The sequence below is a fragment of the Protopterus annectens genome, chromosome 11.part0 (genome assembly GCF_019279795.1).
Source record: "Protopterus annectens isolate FY-2018-M chromosome 11.part0, PAN1.0, whole genome shotgun sequence".
Taxonomy (NCBI): domain Eukaryota; kingdom Metazoa; phylum Chordata; order Ceratodontiformes; family Protopteridae; genus Protopterus; species Protopterus annectens.
Genome location: NC_056745.1, coordinates 291,000,354 through 291,023,377, shown reverse-complemented (window position 1 = coordinate 291,023,377; position 23,024 = coordinate 291,000,354). Strand labels below are relative to the sequence as shown.

Here is a 23,024-nt window from a genome sequence, read left to right as displayed (position 1 = left end):
CAAATTCAGTTTGTATACAGTTGCTTTGAAGAGTGCTGCAGAACCACTGAAAAGATCTAGGATGGCTTGTGTTCTGGGTAAATTGGAGCTGCAGTACATTATTAAAAAGTACAAGAATGCTTATTTCATAGTAGGAACTGAGAGAAAACCTGTATTACTGATGTTGTTCACATTAAGCAGGGCAGTAGGGGAAAATTAATAGCCAACTACCTCTTAGCTGAATTGTGCTATCTAGTCTGAAATGGTGGCAGATAACTTGGATGTGTATATCTAGGAACAGATTGCAGTGGTTCTGACATACTTCTATTGTATCTAGAGCTAATGGCCATACAAAGAAAAGGGAATTACGCTGCTGGAAAATGTACAACACAAAGTTACTAAAATAGTGATGGGAATGGGACCCTGATAGCACACAAGTGCTTAAATGACTTGTGATGTCCCTCCCATGACTGTATAGGGAGGAACATATCGGAGCTATTGGAATATGTGTCTTGAGACTTGTATAAACCCACCCTTGAGCAAAATTCTACCATCACCAAGATTGATGCAGCAATATGAAAAAAAAGATAATTTCAAGAACTGGCCTAGCTTCTGGTGTCATTCAACGGGGGTACAATATATATTAGCTTGGGTAGAGATGGTAGACTGTCCTAACTGCTTTGTCAAGGATAGCCTGAACTTCTCCCTATAAACCTTTCGGGTATTAATTAAATCCTTGTCCCATACCCCTTAGTACCTTTTTAAGCAGTGTTAGGCTTGTAAAGCTTCCAGCGTAAATAAACAGAATCTGCATAATGTTAAAGTATTACTGTTCAATGTGAGCAGCCTTAAAAAGCTCCACGCCCTACAAGCACTCCTTACCATGGAAATAACTGATATATGCATCATCACACAGACCTGGGTCAAGACCATTAAAATACTGCATCGGTGCCGTATGTCAGTGCCTATCACTTTCAGTCCCATCACATTAGATAAAGGCATTAAAGGTGTTGGTGTCTCCATGTTCTTAAAAAAAAACAATCTCCAGACTAATTAAACAAGACTGAGAGTTGGAACTCCTCTATTTTCAACTTACTATTAATAAGACCTCTTATCATATTATCGCTAACTTTAGGAACCTGTCTATGTTGTCTTTAGCCCGTACCTTCTACCTCCTATCTAAGAAGTATTGAGTCCATATGTATTAAGCCAAACACCATTCTTCTAGAAGTCATCTACCCAGCCATAAACTTGGGAGACTTATACACCCTCAAACATGTATGCCCTGAGATTTCTGGACTTTATCAATGCAAATTACATGGACCAGTTAGTTCACACCCAACCAGGGGAGGTAAAATCCTGGACTTATTCCTTCTCAGTATAAGGTAGCTTTGCTCCCCACCAATTTTAATGTTCTCCTTGGTCAAATCATACCATAAATCAATCACATTCAGCATGAGACTTAAGACTGAATCATTTTCCAGTATCTTGGTATTCAAAGATTATGCAAATACTACTCTACTGAAACTGAGAGATGACCTGGCTAAATTTAAAAACTCCTTCCTTTTGATGGCAGCACTGCTTCTGTGTAATCCTTCATTGCCAAATTTTATGCACATATAAATAGCTGCATAGACTCATCTGCCCCCCCTCAAAAATAAATGCAGCACCAAATTCAAAAATAAACCCCCTATGGTGGAACCCAACTATAATTTTGCTCCATTGTAAAATAAGAAACAAAACAAAAAGAAATAAAAAATATTGCACATACAAATAAATGCAACTCTCAAGATGCCTAAACCACTCTTACTTAACTAGACAAGGAATTCCAGGCCCTGATCAAATTAACCAAAGTCAGATATGAAGTAAAAATAGCCACCCAAGTGAAGAATAACCATAAGTTTTTTAATTATATTACAAATGTCATAAACAATGTCCAGCACTGTGCAGATTTAATAAGTAAATTATCACATAACTCAGAGGACATAGACAATCTACTTGTGAAAAAATTTCTCAAACTTCACCCCCTCTCCCCTCCAGTATTCTCAGCTCACATACCCACACAAACACCCCCCACTCAAATCTCCTAATGACAAGTTCTCAAGGCACAATGTAAGATGAAGAACACTACGTCTATGTGGCCAGATAACATATCAGCCTGCCTACCGTGTCAGCCTGAAACATGACTTGTCAAATGTCCTACAGAACCTATTGAATATCAGCAACAAAACAGGACTTTTATTGGATGAATAGAGGCCATCAACAGTCATTCTTTTGCACAAAGTTGGGGCTTTAGTGAACCCAGGTAATTACAGACCCATAAGTCTGACCAGTTTTATCTGTAAGACTATGGAAAGGATCATTCTGGAATTAATGTCCAGCCATACAGACTCTTGACCTAACCCAGATTTGTTAGTGGTAGGCCCTGCCTACTTTTTAATTATTTTACATTTGTTGACTGCGCTAGTCTAGCTGGATACATGTCCATTTTCAGTAGAGACCCAGGGAGTTGAGCTCCAAAAATAGTAAAAATTTACAAAATACAATACTTAAAACATGACTAAGTTCACAGGGAGATAGGCTCCAAACATAGTAAAATTACTAGATACAACAGTTAAAAATGAACTAAAGTTCAGCTGCATAAGAGAAATAATAGTGTTTGTAATACAAAATAAAAATTGTGTCTAAGAAGAAGAATGGTAGCATAGAGTCTTTGTATAGGTTTAAGTTGCAATGAAGTACGGGTGCACTTAAGGTTCTAGCATTGTCATTTGTAAGTCAAAGAGGGAGAAAAGTGAGAAAGGTAGTAAAAGAAATACACAAGGGCTAGAATAAAGTTAGGTTCTATAGATTAATGCTGCAGAGGGGACAAGGTCAAGAAGGAAGGAGTGTAGCAAGAAGAGAAAATAATAAAATACTTAACCTGGTTGACTTCAGAAACGTTACCGAGGACAATGAATGAGGGTAAAACGGTGCACACTGCCTCTCTAGACCTCGCAAAGATGTTTGACACCATCCCACTCTCTGAAATGTATCACAAATAAAATCTCTCAGCTAAGTGTAAACCCATATGTAAATTGTTGGATAATGAACTGGCTCACAAATAGAACCCAGGAAGTTGTGGTGAGTGACTATGCTTACTTCAAAAGAGCTGTCACTGGTGTGGTATACCCTAGAGTTCAGATCTTGAGCTGAGCCATTTCTCCATGGATCATTTACTTCTTGGAGGTCAAAGCTAATGTTAAGGGTTTGTGACTGACCAAGCTTGCAGATGAATGCATACTTGGTGCCATCATAAACTCCTCAGAGACAGCCTTCCCCAAACCAGTAGCTAATGTCAAAACCATGGACTAAAATTTAAATGTCAAGAAGTGATGTTAAGTTGTCTATCTCGCCTTCATTCTTGCTGGATGGGTTCGGAGCCGACCTCGGCTCCGACTCGGCCACTCTAAAAGCTCGAGAGTTGGTTCCACCGGCTCGAGGCTCCCCTTATATCCCACAATGCTAGGCGAGAGTTACCTCAGATCTCGTTTGCCGCTACAGCGATCGAGGTGTTGGTTTTCTACCGGTTCTTGGTAAGTGACTTTCTTGTAAAGTTAGTGTAATTAAACCCCTTTAATTTTAAATTTTATACTTATTTCCCTTAGTTTAGAGGAATTCTTGCCCCTTTTCTTAAAATTCCTGTTTTTTCCCCACAAGAACTTTAAGTTCTTCCCTCGGGCCTTCAGGCCTTCTTCCTTCCCTAGTGTGTGTGTGTGTGTTATTTCTTAATTTAAAACTTAGTCAGTTGTTTTATTTTAAGCTAAAACTAGACAGGGTGTAATCAGTGTGTTTTTGACTGTGTGTGTGATTGCACTTTCGGGATGTCTAAAGAATCAAAGGTCTCAGGCTTCAAGAAGTGTGATGCGTGCTGTCAGAAAATGTCTCTGACAGACGGTCACACTTCTTGTGTCTACTGCCTGGGGCCTTTGCACCTGCAGGACTCCTGTGCTGTTTGCCATGGCTTCAGTCCCAGGGTCCTGCAGGAAAGAAAAAATAAATTAATTTTGAGAGGTTTACTCAAGCCTGAGGATTCCCTTACTGTCTCTTCAGGGTAGCCCTCCAAGGCTTCTAGGTCTTCGGCTCCAGCAACTGAGCCGAGACCTAAGGCTCTAAACCTCCACATCGGCTCCGGCTGGAGCCGATGAGTCTCAGTCCACAGTTTCTGTGGTTCCCTCGGCTCCGGCTGGAGCCGAGGTAATAGAGATTCCCGTGTCGGCTCTGACCAGATCTTCGGAGCCGACATCGAGGAAGAGGTCCAGGTCACCATCCCTTGGCTCCGTTCATTCGGCTCCAGGATCTCCCCTGCTGTCTGAACGGAGCCATAAATCTCATTCCTCTAGGTCATCGAGGCTGTCGGATCATGACCTTCAGAGGGTAGTGAGTCGACTTCTTAAGTCCGAGGCACTGGCCCAGATGCTTCAGAGCCCGACTCATCAGTCGATGCCTGCCCCTGTCCATCAATATATTCCTCCTCCGACTCCGTTGAGCTCGAGCGGGTCGTCGCAACCGGGGCTGTGGTAGCGCCGGAGCGGATACAATTGTCCTCGGCTCCATCGTCGGCTCCGATTTCTTCCTTAGAAGAAGCTCGGCGCCGGACTTCCATCGTCGGCTCCGAGGTGGTGAGTGGCATCGCACCCTTGTCCGACCCCGCTCTTCCTCCGGAGCTCGGGCGCTGGTGAGTTTGGCTCCGACATCGGCCTCGGAGCCATCACTGTCAGTGCCGAGGAGGTTTTCAGCTTCTCGGGCGGGGACCTCTGGCTTTGCCTGACAGGGTGCTTCGAGGTCATGCGGAGTGTGTTAGAGCCTGGCTCTACTCCACAGTCGGCGCCATCCGCCCCTCCCTCACGGTGCCTCAGGTCAAGTCACTCACTCCCTCATCCCGGACCGCAGAGAGCCAGCTCCTCAGGAACCCCATGGGATTTCATCCTCTTCCGAGGCCTCTCCTGATTTCGCAGAAGAGCCCCCTCGGAAGAGGAAGTGTAAGAGGAAACACATTGACTCACCTGAGTCCATCACATCTGACACAGATTTAGATGATTCCGAGGGTTCCCCCCGTTCCCCTTCTGAAGATGTCTCTTTTGCAGACATTCTAGAGATCCTGAAGCAGAGGGGAAATTGGCCAGCCCTTAACCCTTCGGAGGATGAATCTGTATATCTTGAGGCGTTTGGCTCTCGCCCTTACACCTCCTGGGTGTCCCCCCCCCTTTGACCCCCTCCATGCAGGTGGTTGCTTAAAAGGCATGGACGGCTCCTGATTCAGTGGACCCCACTCCCAGGAGACCCTCCAAATTCATAACGGCACCAGCAGACAAGCAGTTCTTGACAAAAGGAGTTTCTGTGGATGCTATGGTGGTAGCTGCTGCCACTAAGAAGGAACTAGCTGATCAATCAGTACCTGTCCATCCACCTAACAAGGAATCTAGGTCCATGGACAGGTATGGGAAGCGGATGTTCTCGTCAGCGACATTTACTATGCGTTCGCTGAACTACCTGTGCCATTTCACTCGTCTTCAAAGGGACTTGATTAAAGAAGCGAGTGACATGTTGAAGGATCCTACAGCTGCGGGTTTTCAAGATAAAATGAGCACTCAGCTGGCTACCCTTAACTCCATAGCCAACTCCTCCATGCGCCTGATGGAGCGAGTAGGGCCGCAGGGACAGGTGTGGCCTTACGTAGGCATGCCTGGATGCGGCTATGCAATTTTGCGGACCCCTTCAAGACGTCTTTCACTAACTCCCCGTTTGATGGATCATCTCTCTTTGGTCCTCAAGTGAAAGAAACCTTGACTAGGTGCGAGACTGATGGCAAGACTTTCTGCCGTCGGAGTCCGTTTTTCTACTCCTTCTAGGCCTTACCCCCAAAGCCCGAAAAATGGGGAAATGTGGTTCCGTAAAAAAAAACAAGGGGCTTCGCCTGACGACAAAGTCGTTCCCGCCAGAGGCAGAGGCGGGAATAACAATGGTAGGCGCCGCCTCGAGGCAGGGCTCGCAGAACCAGGGCAATCGAGAAGCCTTCTCTGATAAGCCCTTTCAGCATCCCTGAGGTGTTGCCCGCTGCCCACCTTCGGAGGCAGTTGGGGAAGGTTGTCACTGTACCCAAAAGCCTGGCTATCCCTGACTCCAAGACAAATGGGTACAGTCCGTCATTTCGAAGGCTATTCTATCCCCTTTCTTCGCTTTCCGAAACAATCAAAAAAATCCCTTCCAGATGTTCCACCCGCTCAAAGGGATCTAGCGGTTTTGGAAATTTCAAAACTGCTTGCAAAAGAGCAATTCAGCCAGTTCCAGCAGACCAGCAAGGATCCGAATCTACTCAAGGTTCTTTTAGTTCCAAAGAAAACAGAGGACTGGAGACCAATTTTGGATCTCAGTATCTTGAACAGATCAGTCAAGAAAACAAGATTTCGGATGGTCACGCTGCAGTCCATCCTTCCCTATTGGGAAAAGGAAACTGGATGTGCTCTATAGACCTTCAGGATGCGTGCTATCACATAAAATGAACAGACGCCTCCAGAAGATTCCTCCGCTTCAGGCTGGAACCAGTCATTTTCAATTCAGGGCCCTGCCCTTTGGTCTCACCACTGCCCCCGGTGTTTACCAAATGCATGGCAGTGGTAGCTTCTCACCTGAGGCGACAAGGATTCCGGGTGTTTCCATATTTGGACGACTGGCTCCTCACAGCTCCCACCAAGCATCTCCTTCTGATGGCCAGGGATTACACTTTTCGCATTTGTCAAAAGTTAGGCATTTCAATAAATTGCGAAAAGTCTGTTTTGTCGCCTTGTCGCACTATTACCTTCATAGGCAAATCTAGACACAGTAGACATGTCTGCAGGCTAACAGATCAGAGAATAACAGACATACACAGACTGGTCTCACTCCTTTTCAACAACAACAGAATCAAAGCCAGGTTAGTTCTGAAAGTGTTGGGAATTATGGCGGCTGCCATACCTCTGCTTCCATTAGCCAGATTCCACATGCGAATCCTTCAATGGATGCTCTTTACACAATGGTCATACCAGCAACTTCCAATGTCCCACACCATTATGATCAGGCGTGCAGAAGTCATCTCATGTGGTGGATGTCTTCCCCTCAGCTCTGGTTGGGAAGACCCTTTGTTCCTCCCCCTCCGGTTGCTACTCTGACAATGGACGCCTCCCTGATCGGGTGGGGGGGGCATTATCAGGGCAGGACAGTCCAGGGCACATGGCAACCAGACGAATGCCACTTGCACATAAATGTTCTGGAGATGAGAGCAGTGCTTTTAGCGTTGCAAGCCCTTCAAGACTCTCTCCCCTTGGGAACGATCGCAATCCAGACAGACAATATGTCTGTAGTGTGGTACATCAACAAACAAGGCGGAACCAGGTCCTACCCCCTGTGTCGAGAATCACTCAGATTGTGGCAATGGGCGATTTCTTCTCAGCGTTTTCTGATAGCAACGCACATCCCCGGAAAGTCCAATCAAATAGCGGACAAATTGAGCAGAGCTATCCTCATGCCTCACGAGTGGTCTCTGAAAGACTCTGTTGTGAGAGAGATTTTTCTCAAGTGGGGTCAGCCTTGCTGCGATCTTTTTGCTACTCCCCAAAACAGCAAGTGCAGACATTATTTCACTCTATTCCCTTTACCAGGCCAACCCAGCAGAGACGCTCTAGTCCAAGTTTGGCCCGGGGACTTCTGTATGCATTTCCTCCTTCCCACTAATCTCTCAAGTGATACAGAAAGCTATCGCTCAGAAGGCCTCGTTGATCCTCATTGCTCCTTACTGGCCTCGACAGGTGTGGTTCCCCTTTCTACATCAATTTCTACTGGAGCGACCTTGGCATCTGGACCTAGTTCCAGACCTTTTGATCCATCAATCGGGTCAGTTACATCGCCCCTCCCTCTCTGAACCTCACTGCTTGGTTCCTCCAGTTCCAACCTTAGCCAGGCTTCTCAATTATCTCACTCTGTTCGAGATATTTTGATAGCTTCCCATAAATCTTCCACTAGGAAGATTTATTTGAGTAAGTGGAAACGCTTTCACATATTGGGCTCAAGGAAGGGACATAGATCCTTTCACTGCTTCCATCCAAATAGTCCTTGATTTTCTAGCTGAACTCTTCCATGCAGGTTCATCCCCTTCTACTCTTAAAGTTCAATTGGCAGCTATCTCTAACTTTCATGTGGGTATTTCTGAGTCTGCCTTAATGTCCCCATCACATTAGGTAAAGGCATTAAAGGTGTTGGTGTCTCCATGTTCTTAAAAAAAAAAACAAGAAAAGAAAAAAAAAAAACTTCATTTCCAGACTAATTAAACAAGATTGAGAGTTGGAACTCCTCTATGTTCAACTTACTATTAATAAGACCTCTTATCATATTATCGCTAATTTTAGGAACCCGTCTATGTTGTCTTTAGCCCATACCTTCTACCTCCTATCTAACAAGTGTTGAGTCCATATGTATTAAGCCAGACACCATTCTTCTAGAAGTCAACTACCCATCCATAAACTGGGAGACTTATACACCCTCAAACATGTATGCCTTGAGATTTCTGGACTTTATCAATGCAAATTACATGGACCAGTTAGTTCACACCCAACCAGGGGAGGTAAAATCCTGGACTTATTCCTTCTCAGTATAAGGTAGCTTTGCTTCCCACCAATTTTAATGTTCTCCTTGGTCAAATCATACCATAAATCAATCACATTCAGCATGAGAATTAAGACTGAATCATCTTCCAGTATCTTGGTATTCAAAGATTATGCAAAGACTACTCTACTAAAACTGAGAGATGACCTGGCTAAATTCAAAAACTCCTTCCTTTTGATGGCAGCACTGTTTCTGTGTAATCCTTCATTGCCAAATTTTATGCACATATAAATAGCTGCATAGACTCATCTGCCCCCCTCAAAAATAAATACACCACCAAATTCAAAAATAAACCCCCTATGGTGGAACCCAACTATAAATTGGCTCTATTGTAAAGTAAGAAACAAAACAAAAAGAAATAAAAAATATTGCACACACAAATAAATCTAACTCTCAAGATGCCTAAACCACTCTTGCTTAACTAGACAAGGAATTCCAGGCCCTGATCAAATTAACCAAAGTCAGATATGAAGTAAAAATAGCCACCCACGTGAAGAATAACCATAAGTTTTTTAATTATATTACAAATGTCATAAACAATGTCCAACACTGTGCAGATTTAATAAGTAAATTATCACATAACTCAGAAGACATAGACAATCTACTTGTGAAAAAATTTCTCAAACTTCACCCCCTCTCCCCTCCAGTATTCTCAGCTCACATATCCACACAAACACCCCCCACTCAAATCTCCTAATGACAAGTTCTCAAGGCACAATGCAAGATGAAGAACACTACGTCTATGGGGCCAGATAACATATCAGCCTGCCTACCGTGTCAGCCTAAAACGTGACTCGTCAAATGTCGTACAGAACCTATTGAATATCAGCAGCAAAACAGGCTTTTAGTGGATGAATAGAGGCCATCAACAGTCATTCTTTTGCACAAAGTTGGGGCTTCAGTAAACCCAGGTAATTACAGACCCATAAGTCTGACCAGTTTTATCTGTAAGACTATGGAAAGGATCATTCTGGAATTTTTTGCATTTGTTGACTGGGCTAGTCTAGCTGGATACATGTCCATTTTCAGTAGAGGCCCAGGGAGTTGAGCTCCAAAAATAGTAAATACTTACAAAATACAATACTTAAAACATGACTAAGTTCACAGGGAGATAGGCTCCAAACATAGTAAAACTACTAGATACAACAGTTAAAAATGAACTAAAGTTCAGCTGCATAATAGAAATAATAGTGTTTGCAATACAAAATAAAAATTGTGTCTAAGAAGAAGAATGGTAGCATAGAGTCTTTGCATAGGTTTAAGTTACAATGAAGTACAGGTGCACTTAAGGTTCTAGTGTTGTCATTTGTAAGTCAAAGAGGGAGAAAAGTGAGAAAGGTAGTAAAAGAAATACACAAGGGCTAGAATAAAGTTAGGTTCTATAGATTAATGCTGCAGAGGGGACAAGGTCAAGAAGAAAGGAGTATAGTAAGAAGAGAAAATAATAAAATACTTAATCTGGTTGACTTCAAAAATGTTACCGAGGACAATGGATGAGGGTAAAACGGTGCACACTGCCTCTCTAGACCTCGCAAAGATGTTTGACACCATCCCACTCTGAAATGCATCACAAATAAAATCTCTCAGCTAAGTGTAAACCCATATGTAAATTGTTGGATAATGAACTGGCTCACAAATAGAACCCAGGAAGTTGTGGTGAGTGACTATGCTTACTTCAAAAGAGCTGTCACTGGTGTGGTATACCCTAGGGTTCAGATCTTGAGCTGAGCCATTTCTCCATGGATCATTTACTTCTCGGAGGTCAAAGCTAATGTTAAGGGTTTGTGGCTGACCAAGTTTGCAGATGAATGCAAACTTGGTGCCATCATAAAGTCCTCAGAGACAGCCTTCCCCAAAACCAGTAGCTAATGTCAAAACCATGGACTAAAATTTAAATGTCAAGAAGTGTTTAATTGTATCCTTCAGCAAGACTCTGATATCTATGCCTACAATGAACTGCCCTTTGATCACCACGTATCCACTGTTGTGAGGAAGTCCTTTTTTCATGCACAGTTTATATTTGAAAGTATTGCATCCAGATCCAGGAATGTAGTTGTGCCACTGTAATCTGCACTTATTAGGCCAGTCATTGAGTACAATGCTTCTTTCAGTGTATACCTGAATAAACACTCAATTGGAATAAACACAATGCGTTATCAGGAAAAAAAACATTGAAGGCTTAAATTGGAAAAACTATGCATACCATCTTAAATCCTTCTCCTGCTTTTCAGTATCATACATGCTACTGAGAGGAGATTGCCTACCTTGTGTCATAGAGCTTCAAAAGACCATATTCTGTCAGAGCTATTTCACATTTGCAAGTTCAGTAGTATAATAAGCCCCTACTCAAAGGACCTCAGTCTCTTTTGCAAAATAAATAGAACATGTTGGATGGATAGGTTTGTGTCATGTAGAATACAGTTTCTATGGAACAGGCTTAAACTCCACGTAAAGCAAATTACTACTTTTATTCTGATCAAACTTAATTTTGGACGATTTTATTTTTATTTATTTATTTTATTTAACATTTGTTTACCGGGATGGTCCATCTGGACAATAGTGTCCATTTTCAGTGGCGGCCCGAGGAGAAAAGCTCCAGTAAAGTACATTTTTACTAATGCATGTCCAGTACAACAAAGAAACTTTACTATACAGCATATATGTTTCTACTTACAGTCTAGCAGAGATCAATAAAGCAATTTATATGCATAGGAGATTAATCAACAAAAATATATACATGGGAAATGAGATTAACACAAAGTACAAATACAGTACAGCATGTCTTAGATTTTCTTAAGCGTCTACAGTACATTTAGTATGTCATCTGACATACTACAGTTTACAACGGCGAGGAAGATGAGGGGATCTAGGTAAGGGAGAAGGATGTTACAGGAGTTGAATTGGATAGAAGTGTAGTTACAGGTTATATCTAATTAGGTGGGTAACCACGAACAAACCCCTGGTTTAGTACTTCTTTCATTCAAGGACAGAGGAAACATGTAAATGTCCCAGTATATCCTTGTTTGACCCATTTCTGGATTATTTATATGCAAATTATAAGAGCTAAAAACTATTGTGGGAATGTAAGGCTTAACCTTCTTAAGATCCTCAAAGATTAATAGCCTAGTAGATACCTATGAATGTATGCTGACTTGTGAGAAGAGGCTTGAGCACTTTAGTATGGTTGCATTAGAAGAGACAAAAGAAAGGATGATTCAGTTCCCATGAATTACCACATCGATGGTAGTCCACTGAACACAGAAGGCATAAGAGATCTGGAAACACAGGTTGACAGCAACCTCTTTTGACCACCACATTGCCAGGGTTTTGCATCCAGGAAGAAAGAGGTCATTGTCTCCCTCTACTCTTCCCTCATTAGGCCCGTCATTGAGTACAATGCCCCGTTTGGCATGTACCTCACTAAACACCTGCAGCAACTGGAGAGGCCGCAAAAGTACCTCACAAAGAGGATCCTAGCCCTTAAACATTTGTCCTATATGGACAGGCTAAAAACACTCCCAACTATTCTGTCTCATATCACCTACTTAGAGGCGATCTCTGCTTGAGTTACAAAGCCATGTCTCATCCAGCTCTGTTAGAAATGCTACAGCTAAAGAAATTTTATTCCCTCTGCACCACACGCTCCAGAGACCTCAACCTCATTGCCACAAAAACAGAACATGCTGGAGGGACAGGTTCATAACCCAGAGACTGCCAATGCTATGGAATAGACTTCCCATACATGTCAAGCAGAGAGCACCTCACTGGCCCTCTTCAAGAGTAATCTTGATGAGTGGATGGGAAATAGGAAATTCACCCCGGGGATCACTCCAGTGGCTTTACTCGACAGAGGCACTGAGAACTAAGGTCGGGTGGCACAGTGCCAGGGTAATCCCATGGGCTAGGCTTGTAAAGGCTCCAGGGCTGTTAGCCTAGTACACACCTATGAACCTATGATTTAGGGCATACTTCTTTGGGGATGAGTAAAAGGATGAATATGGATAGCACCTTGATGGGGGCTTTCATGATAGCTATAAAGATGCAATATTTCACTGCAGGGGTGCTGTTGTCCAGAAGTGCATTTCCTTAGCTGACATGCAAGGTAAAGGCTATCATACAAACTTTCAAATTTGCCTGGGAAAGGAATAGTGAAAACTAGAGCACCAATAAAAGAGGTGCTACAGTTGCTGGAGCCAGCTGCACTGATTAAGGAGCTGTTCCTGCTGCAGGTGATAGCTGCAACATTCACGCACAGTAGACATGGTACTTCACATAGTTGTTCATAGGCTGCAGTAATTGGGATCCAGGCTGAAACTACAAAGTTCATGTTGATTATCCTCAACAAGTAAATGAATGCAATCACTGGAAAATGAGTGGTTCAAACATAAAGCAAAAGCACTTGGTGAGGGAAAAAAGTCAAGGTTCAAAAACCAGTCTTTTGTTCTTGATTTTTAGTTTTATCATTTTCCTTGCAGGTTCCCAACAGTTTGCTTGCATTGCCCAATAATCGATACGTAAAATCATAGGGTTGGGAGGATGACATAATGGTTAAGGTGCTTGACCTTAAAGACACAAGGTGCAGGGTTTGATTCTTACATGGGGTAACTGGCTAGGCTTCAAATGGCCCAAAAGGGCAGTTAGCCTAGTACTAATCTATGACCCTATAGAAAGGTGCCATCTTGCTTAAGGGTTCCCTCATATAAAACAAAAGAACGAGTAGTCTGCTTACTTGGAATATTTAGTGGGAACTGAGGTTTCCATGTTTATTTCATGAAGTATTCTGATTTTTTGGGAGAGAGAAGTTAAATCTGAGCGATTTATGGAGGAGCTGGTTAGTGGGGTTAACAAACGTCAATAAATAAAATAAATATATACATGAGCACACACCTTAAATTGATACCTGATCGTTTTGCTTCCTATTGGGTAATGCTGTGTGGTGTAGTTTTGTAAAAGCAACGGAAGAAGGTAAGTGTGGCATTTTAACTTTGATCAGTACAAAAAAACAGAAACCTCAATGCAACTTTGCTTAGTTTCCTGTTTGGGGCTGTGACATGACATAACTGTGTACTCTTAACTGAATGCTGTGTAAGTGTTGCACTACTGCCACCTTGTTGAAAGAGTTGGCAATGTTAAAAGAAACCTGCAGCATATGTTAGTGGTAAAAGTAAACACTGGAATTAGTATAAAATGAGCAGAGGGCAGCTGTAAGAAACAATGTATATGACCGGATACAAGAAGCTGTGGGCCTATGCACTGGCCATCCATCACAGGCTGCCACCTTTCATTTCTGTGGATGATTTTCAGCTCTGTCATGGAGACATTTGGGTAACAATGAACAAAAAAAGCCTTAGAAAATAAAGCAGGTGGAGCCATAGTGATTTGCCATGTAATCTCTGAAACACTGCTTTTGCAATTTGATCTGTACAGGAATGTGTTGTACCAGTAGCCAAAGGTGATAGCAACTTGCAAAACATTAGTGTGCTAACACTCCTTTGTGAACTAATACACATCCTATCAGTAATAATGTAGAATATATTAGCATGTACACTTTTAAGTAAACCTTGTCGCCTCACAGTAAAACGCTGTCCGGTTCGATTCTCAGCTAGAGCGTCTTCTATGTGGAGACATGCCTGAATGGGCGTACCTTTGTTGAAGGTTGTGCGTCAGGGCTGGTAACTCGGCACGTAAAAATCAACTACCAATCATTAGCGGACCGGAGTTCCGCTGTGGTGACCCCTAACCGGGAAAAGCTGAAAGACACAACAACAACAACTTTAAGTAAACCAATATGCTGTTGATAAAATAAGGCTGTTGAGTGTGGGTACTCACAAAAAGAGTTCTTTAAACAAAAGAATGAGTAGTCTGCTTAGCTGGAATATTCAGTGGGAACTGAGGTTTCCATGTTTGTTTCATGAAGTGTTCTTATTTTTAGGGAGAGAAGTTAAATCTGAGCGATTTATGGAGGAGCTGGATAACGGGGTGTTACTGTGTCAGTTGATAGCAGTTCTTCAGAGCAAAGTCCAACAATGCTGTGAAAAAGAAAAACTTAAGGTATGTCTAATTATCCTATTGTTGTCCTGATTTGGAATATAGCTGGTAGTTATTGTGCACAGAAACAAATTACTGTAATGATATTTGATAAAATGATGATGGGAAGGGATGATCTGGTGTTTTCAGTTTTCATTCATTCCTCAACAATTGGGTTTGGATTTGACTCTTGTGATCCGACTCTGCTGTTATTTTCAGCTTGTAAACAAATTCTCAAGCTCCTCCCTCACCCAAAATGCACTATCCCCTAACATACCTCAGATCTTGTTTGCTGGCTTATAGAATAAAAGAAAATATTAGAATCGTGTTAACAGAAATCCATATCTGGCACTCCGCATAAGGACCAGTGCCTCCCTTACATGGTTTCACAGAGGATGACCTGGACTGCCGGCGAGACCGAAACCCAAGAGAGAGAGATCAATGGCGGGAGAATTTCTGGTCCTAGGTAAAAGCTCTGGATCTGATAATCCAGGATCAGAGGAAGCCGATTTTGGTTCTGACACTGGCTTTAGTGAAGTAGCAGTCTTCAGATTCTACTTCTTATTTTTCTTCCTTGGAGACTCCACCATTGGATCAGAAGAAGGGGTGGAGGAGTCTGATGGATCAGAATGCTTTCTGAACTGTTCCTTAGACACAGATTTGGGGGGATTGAGCCCCAGATAAAGCCTGTGAGAAGGTTGAAGAAAGCAAGCCTTTTAAAATGAGCTTGTTCTTACAGTCCACAATGACCCGAGGAATAAAAGATTTACATATATCATAATCTTTTTGAAGATGCTTAGGGCCTAGACAATAAATGCATAAGGCATGTGCCAAAAAAAAAAAAAAAAAGATGATAGTTCCACCAAACATAATTTATTGTTGGCGCTTTCATCTACTACAATCAGTAAACTTCTTCAGACATCTACCATTCGTTCACACAAGTTTAAATAGCATACATAACCATGACATAACTTTCTGACATTCTTAAAGCTGCATTCCACATAAAATTCACTTGTTAATGCAAGTTATAAATGCATTTAAAATAGGAGATAAAAAATTCAGTGTTCAGTGTAAATTTAAAAATATACATACAGTCACACAAAAGACATTTATTATCTGTCTAGTGATTTTAACTTTAGTACACATTTCAAGGAACTGTATTCATTTAGACCTGGGGAAGCTTGAGCATTCAGTTGAAGCTGCCAGAATAATTCTCTCTCCTTTAACCTTAATGGCCAAGCTTCTCCCCCTAACATCTTGTACTTGATCAATTACTATATATCCGAATTTGTGATCAGGCTACTCTATAACATGTCTAGCCAAGGGCATCAGTATGATTGGCTTTAGATATACTATACTGGTGTTCATAAATATGTTGTTTCACACACAATTCCGTTTTTCCTATATAGAAATTTGGACATGCTTGGCAATGAGCCAAATACACCACACCTTTTGTTTCACATGTGTATTTCCCATTGATGTTAAAAGTCTTGCCACCTATTTTAAATTTTGTTGTAACTTCTATATATTTACAGTAGTGGCAATGCCCACATTTTTTCATACCCCTATTTGGTATGTAAGCTTTCCTTCTGGACTCTAGTAGATTTTTCAGATTCAAGTCCTGTTTGAAAATAATTCTAGGTGCATCACCCAATTTATGATTAATTCCAACATCTTCATTTATTAAAGCCCAATTTTTAGACACTAGACAAATGTCATGTGTGTGACTGTATGCATATTTTTAAATTTACATTGAACACTGAATTTTTCCTGTCATATTTTAAATGCATTTATAACATTTGCATTGACAAGTAAATTTTATGTGGAATGCAGCTTTAAGAATGCCAGGAAGTGATGTCATGGTTACATATGTTATTCAAACTTGTCTGAATGAATCGTAGATGTCTGAAGAAGTTTAGACGAAAGAGCTAACACTAAATTGTTTTTGTTGGAACTATCATCTTTTTTTTGTTTGTTTTCTGAAGTTTGTTTTATATTTGGTTAGTTTCATAAGGCATGAGCGTTAGAGAGTGTTAGCTTATGAACACACTTCTGGCATTTTTTTAAAACCAGATGTTTTTTTAGACATTTTTAGGTAGGTTTAAGGAAGAAAATAAAGCTGTGTGTTTTTTTTTAAACGTGGGAAAGAAAAAAGGAAAATGATATACCAACAGTGGCATCAAAGACAACACTACCATGTAAAAAAGGATAAATACAGGAATAAATAAACATTGACATCAGATAAAGTTATGTATTCACCATAATGTTCCATCTGTATTGTCCATTTTCATTCTTCCTCAACTCCCCTCACACCAACCCCCGCCTTTGAAATAATGACTTCTGGAAGATCAAGACCTTGTAAGGGAACCACTGTTCCCTATGTTGAGCTCCAGGTATGGATTTCTGTTAACATGATGCTAATATTTTCTTTTCTTCTGTAAGCCAGCAAACAAGATCTGAAGTATGTTGGGGAATAGAGTAATATAGGTAAGGATGGAGCTTGAGAGTTTGTTAGTGGCCAGGATCTGAAAATAATGGCCACGTCAGATCCGAGGGTCGGATCTGAATCCAGTTGCTGAGGAAAAATTAAAATGGACAACACAGATGGAATATTATGGTGAGTACATAACTTTTTTTTTTTTTTTGTCACCCAGATACAGACCTACTCAGGTAGACTTAACAGCAAGTTCAAAATAAATACAACTTCCATATAATATAAATAACTTATTTGCCCTAATAATACATCATGAGTATTAAATACAGCTTTTGTATTCATTTCTAGCATGCAGTATTTTATACAGATTCATTATTGTTACTGTTTCACTAAAAGCAAGTGCGACTTCTGCAAAAATCTTTGTACTTCTGATGTGCATTGGTAAGGTAAGACTTGCAGTGATAGAAATTATTTTCAGGGTTTTATTTCCTGCTGAATGATCTGGTATTTAATATTCAGAGAACATATACGAGTATTTGAAAATATTTGGTGCTGCGGTAGCATTGTCGCCTCACAGTAAGACGCTGTCCAGTTCGATTCTCAGCTAGAGCGTCTTCTGCGTGGAGACATGCGTGAATGGGCGTACCTTCGTTGAAGGTTGTGCGTCAGGGCTGGTAACTCGGCATGTAAAAATCAACTACCAATCATTAGCGGACTGGAGTTCTGCTGTGGCACCCCCTAACCGGGAAAAGCCGAAAGACGCAAACAAACTTTTTACCTGCAGGAGAGAAGTCATGAGAAGAGTGCTTGCTTAATAGCTTATTTGAATGATGATGATAACTAGTGTAATTACTTCCATAGCAAGACAACAAGAACTCTTGCTTTGTTTCAGTCAAGACCTACATTCGTTATGTGAACTTCACTGAGTTGCTTCTTTCTCAAGATTCTCTCATTTGCTTGTTTCATGTACATGCAGTTTAACAAGACTCAAGAATTTATTGAGATGTTAAACATTATGGATATGTTTTTGAAGAAATACCTCCCATACTATGTCTTGTGTTTAGTTAACAGTACAATATTTTATCTAGGTACTTCCCCACTTTTTTCTGCCAGCCATCAAGCCCTGACCTTCTGCTATAGCCCTGACCTTATGCTATAGTACTGGGTACAGAGTATAGAATAGTCCATATCCTGCAGCCATGGGACTGTTCCCTGGAGTGTGTGTTCCCCCATAGCTTTACCTGTGACGATACCTCAGTGCTGCTTCAATGTGGATCAATTAGCAGATGATCTTTATAGAGAGATTGGTGAGCAGCATGTCTTGGCCAGTATTGATGCATGCCGATTCACTTGCCTCCACTGGATATTAACTGTATAGTGGGTTAAGACTACTTTCCTCCTCGCAGGATATGCAAACCATTGTCAACTGCTCACTGTTTACCCTCTTGGTGGTCTTCTCCATTGCATGAATTGATAGTTATCTTGGGTCATTTTAGTCACAGTTTGCCCTTATCACTCTCTTAACAATGTGTGATTGCTGTTTTAAGCCAACAATGTTATCTTGGTACTGTCATCAAGCAGCTTTCATGATTATTTTTTATGCCTTCACTACCTTTTCTTGGTCTGCTTAGACATACAGCATACTGCACAGTCAGTTACAAGTCAATAAAACCCAAAATGTTAGAAGTTTGATAAAACAAATGAACACAGTAATCGGGACTGTTCATATAAATTAATTTAATGTAATAGAAGTAAATAGGATATATTACTGTGCAGCTAAATTAATAACAGATAAAGTCTTGTCACAAAAACACAGGGCAGTGTGGGCAAGGAAGGGGAGAAATCAAATGCTATCATGGAATTATCAAATAGGAAAAAATTATTAAGCAATTAAGACACAGTGTCACTGTTACCGAGTATAAAAGTGTGGACAGATCAACAAAAATAGACTCCTGATAAAAGCAACACGCAGTATCGGAACAGATCAGGATCTGTTGTACACTACTGCAAATAATAAAGATATCAGCACAGGCAGAAAACTTAGAAGCTGTGCAGATAAATATGAAGGAAACATATAAAATAAGCAATTTACTGATGACCCAAAAAAGTTTTATAGAGAATTAGGCAAAAGGAACAGAAACATCATAAAAAAAAGAAGAAACAGACATGTTTTGGAGAAATGTCTATTTACTGAGCACCCAAACAGAAGCCAACCTGATTAACAACAGGAAAAACAATACTCCTCAAGAGTGAACCTGCAAGCTATCCTAAAAACTATAGACCAGTAACTTGCCTTCCGAAAACGTATAAACTATACACGGGAATTCATGCCTACAGAGTTCACAGTGATTTAGAAGAAAAATCAATTGTGGCAATAGAACAAAAGCGTAACATAAGAGAAGTCATATGGAGCAAAGGATATTTAAATAAAGTCATAATGGAGAACTGTAAACAGAGGAAGAATCTAAGTATGGCATGGATAGACTACACAAAAGCATTTGACACCATCCCACATTCATTTATTTTATTTTATTTATTTTATTTTATTTTACATTTGTTGACCGGGCTAGTCCAGCTGGATATATGTCCATTTTCAGTAGAGGCCCGGGGAGAAAAGCTCCACACATAACATTAGCAATACAGATAGACAAATTGTTAATAAAGACTTACACATAAAATATACATTTAAATCAACTTGTAGTCAAAAATCAGCATACATTAAAGGAACTCAACAATTTAAACTCATACACAATGTTCTGTCGACTACAAAGCAATGTTACCTAAAGCAAAAGGTAATGCAGTAAGGCATCAGCCAAGCAGATTACAGTAATAGCTCGAAGGAAGGGAAATGGAAGGAGTATGAAGGAAAGAAAAGATAAGGCACAAGGCCTGAGTCATAAGAAAGAGAGGAGAAGAAAAAGACAGTCAAGATGAGGTGGGAGAGATAGTAGATGTAGGTCAGAGCATAAGAGGACAGCTGGGAAGGGAAGCAGGGTAGAAGTTTGATTTGAGGCAGAATGAAGGGTAAAAGGTAAGGAGAGAGTAAGGAGAGGAAGTTAGCCTGGAGTATTACAAGAACAGAGCCAGTGGTTTTGGAAATGTAGTTTGATTTGTTGTTTGAAGAGGGGTAGGGATGAGATTAGTGTTAACTCTGTAGGCAGCAAATTCCATACTCTGCCTACAGTATTGGTGAAAAGAGAGTCACCAGCTAAGTTGTGGGCCTTTATGGGTTTGGTCATCAGTTTACAGGGGAGCGAGAGGTGAGATTGTTATAATGGAGTAGAAGTTGTGAAAGTATAGGGGTGTTGCTAGGTTGGTACAGTAATTTGTGGGCAATTGTAAGTTGTGAAATATTAATATAGTTTTGTAGTTCCAGCCAGCCTAACTGTTTCAAATTGAGGCAGTGATGTGTTCTAAAAGGGTTACCAGTGGCGGGCAATGTTATTATAGCAAGTTGCTAGTTTGTTTAGGTTAGTTTTTTTAAGGTTGGTGAAGATAGGAGAGGCATAGAAAAGAGTTGATATAAGATGGGAGTGAGCAATAGTAGCCCTAGTTGATGTAGTTCATGGATAAAAGAGTGCTTACATATGTATAAGATACACCCTGCAGTGATTACATTACAGTGACCATGAAACAGTAGCAAACCACTTTACAGTTAAGCCATGATAAAGAACAAATTATTATTCCATGAATAAAAATTCAAAGGGGGATACTCCAGGGTGACTTTGTCACCGTTGCTCTTTTGTCTTGCCCCTTAACCCATTAAGCTGTCTACTTGACAGATTAGGTCATGGCTACAATTTGGCTCCCAGAAAACAACAAAGTGTAATGACTTCTCATCTTCTTGTGGATGATTTAAAACTTTATAGTTTGTCACATGAGGAACTGAAAGCACAACTACAAGTGGTCAAAACTTTCTCAGATGATGTAAGAATGTAATTTGGTCTTGACAAATGTGCAAAAGCAACCTTTAAAGGAGGAAAACCCCCAAGAAAATATCAGTCTGGGATAGGAATGTGATGTAAAAGAACATGATCAAGGAGTGTATAAATATTTGGGAACTGATAAAGAATTAAAAAAAAATTACAAATGTGAATAAAACTTAGTAAGGAATATTTTAGAAGACTAAAATTAATACTGAAAACAGCTCTGGCATCTAGGAGCAAAGTCCATGCTATAAAGCAATTTGCTCTTCCTTTCCTAACTTACAGTTTTGGAGTGATTTATTTGCCCCAAAAGGTATTGGATCAGTTGGACTGTAAAACAAAAAAAAATGCTTCATGTTTATCACATGATTTATAAAAATCAGTGTATACCATATTCTGAAGGAGGTATGGGCCTCCTTGAAATTGATTACATGTATAGATCTGCAGTCATAGGACTGCATACATATCTGCTGACCTCACAAGATTCAAACAGGGTAAGTTTTAAAACATGAGGAGAATAAATCTATGATGACTTACCTGCTTAGTTTAGCAAAAGCATATCTGTGTCAAGTGGAAATGGAAATCACACCAGAAGTAGATAAAAATCGGGCAGCAACTGAATGTGCCAAAAAAACAATAGAAAGAATATAAGGTGAAGGATCTGATGAGAAAGAAGAAATGTGGAAAATGTGTAAGTATAATTGCAAGTACAGAAAACTCTTGGAACAACCTCGTGTCAATCGGGACCGAATGCGGGAATGGTTAAGGAGGGGTGAATTTAAACCAAAAGATGAAAGGTTAGTATTGGGCGGTCCAGAATAGTGGACTTACGTACACGTTGGTTTACAAAGTCCATTGAACATGTGGAAGAAACAGACAAATGCATGTTTTGTAAAACAGAATTGGAAACTGATCTTGTTGCTAGGCATGATACACTAATGAGAGAAGGACTGTATACTGAAAGGCATAATATGTCAGGTCTATTGCATTGGATATTGTACAAACATTATAATAAAGTAGCAGCTGAGAAGCACTAGAAACATGAGCCACAAAGCATTACAGAAAATTATGATGTTTATATCACATGGGATCAGCCATTACCAACAGTTCAAAACTAGATGTGAGAAAACCAGACATATAGTAGTCCATGAAAAGAGGACAAAAGTAGCATTGATCATTGAAATTGCTACACCCAGTGACTAAAGTGTCTTGAATACAGAGAGATACAAAGTCATAAAATGACATGATTTACAGGCAGAAATGAGGGTGATGTGGAAGAAGGCTACCCAGGCAGTTCCAATAATAGTAAGAGCAATGGTTCTTCTGAAAAATAATTTGCAATCGTACTTAGATATGTTACCAATACATGTATGAATTGCAGGAGGAGTCAGTTCTGGTGACATTGCAGGTGCTGTGAAGAGCACTTCTGACTAACATCAAAGATTGAAACAATACTAATTTCATGAATTTAATCATAATTTGACTTTGGAATTGGGTCCTTTCCTGTCATGGTATTAGAAACCCAAAAGACCTGGAGAAATTAAATCAGTTGCATACAGTTAGTATGTGCCTCAAGGTATAACAGCACCTGTAGTTACCCTGCACTGCACTTCCCCATTCTCTCTTTGCTTGCTGTAGCTCTGGCTTCAGCCAGAAGACACTACAGCCTTGAGACCATCCTTTCCCGTGTAAAGGAAAGCTGTCTTTCAGTAATGCTGACCATCCCTATAGCTGACTGTTTGCACCTAGGCTGCTAATGGAACTTGTCACCTGCTTCATAGGTATGTGCTTTCTGTGTGTGCTAGTGGGATGGGTACCAGTAGTGCTGCCCGACTTGCCCATGTGTTTTACTACTTCCAAGAAATGGTAGTATAGTCATATGAGGCACTTGCCATGACACTGGATCTTTTTTTTTTTTTTTTTTGGGGGGGGGGGGGTTGTTGCACAACAGTTAACCTCCAGCACTTCCTTTTGTATTATTT

The 23,024-nt window shown here is 40.7% G+C and overlaps 1 protein-coding gene across 1 annotated transcript in view; it reads left to right on the top strand.

Moving 5' to 3' along the window:
- GAS2L3 (growth arrest specific 2 like 3) overlaps positions 1 to 23,024 on the top strand; it is a 791,099-nt gene that overhangs the window by 455,349 nt on the left and 312,726 nt on the right. The window contains exon 4 of the mRNA XM_044087786.1: positions 14,588 to 14,706. Coding sequence (XP_043943721.1) covers positions 14,588 to 14,706 — 119 coding nt within the window. The remainder of the gene's footprint in view (positions 1 to 14,587; positions 14,707 to 23,024) is intronic.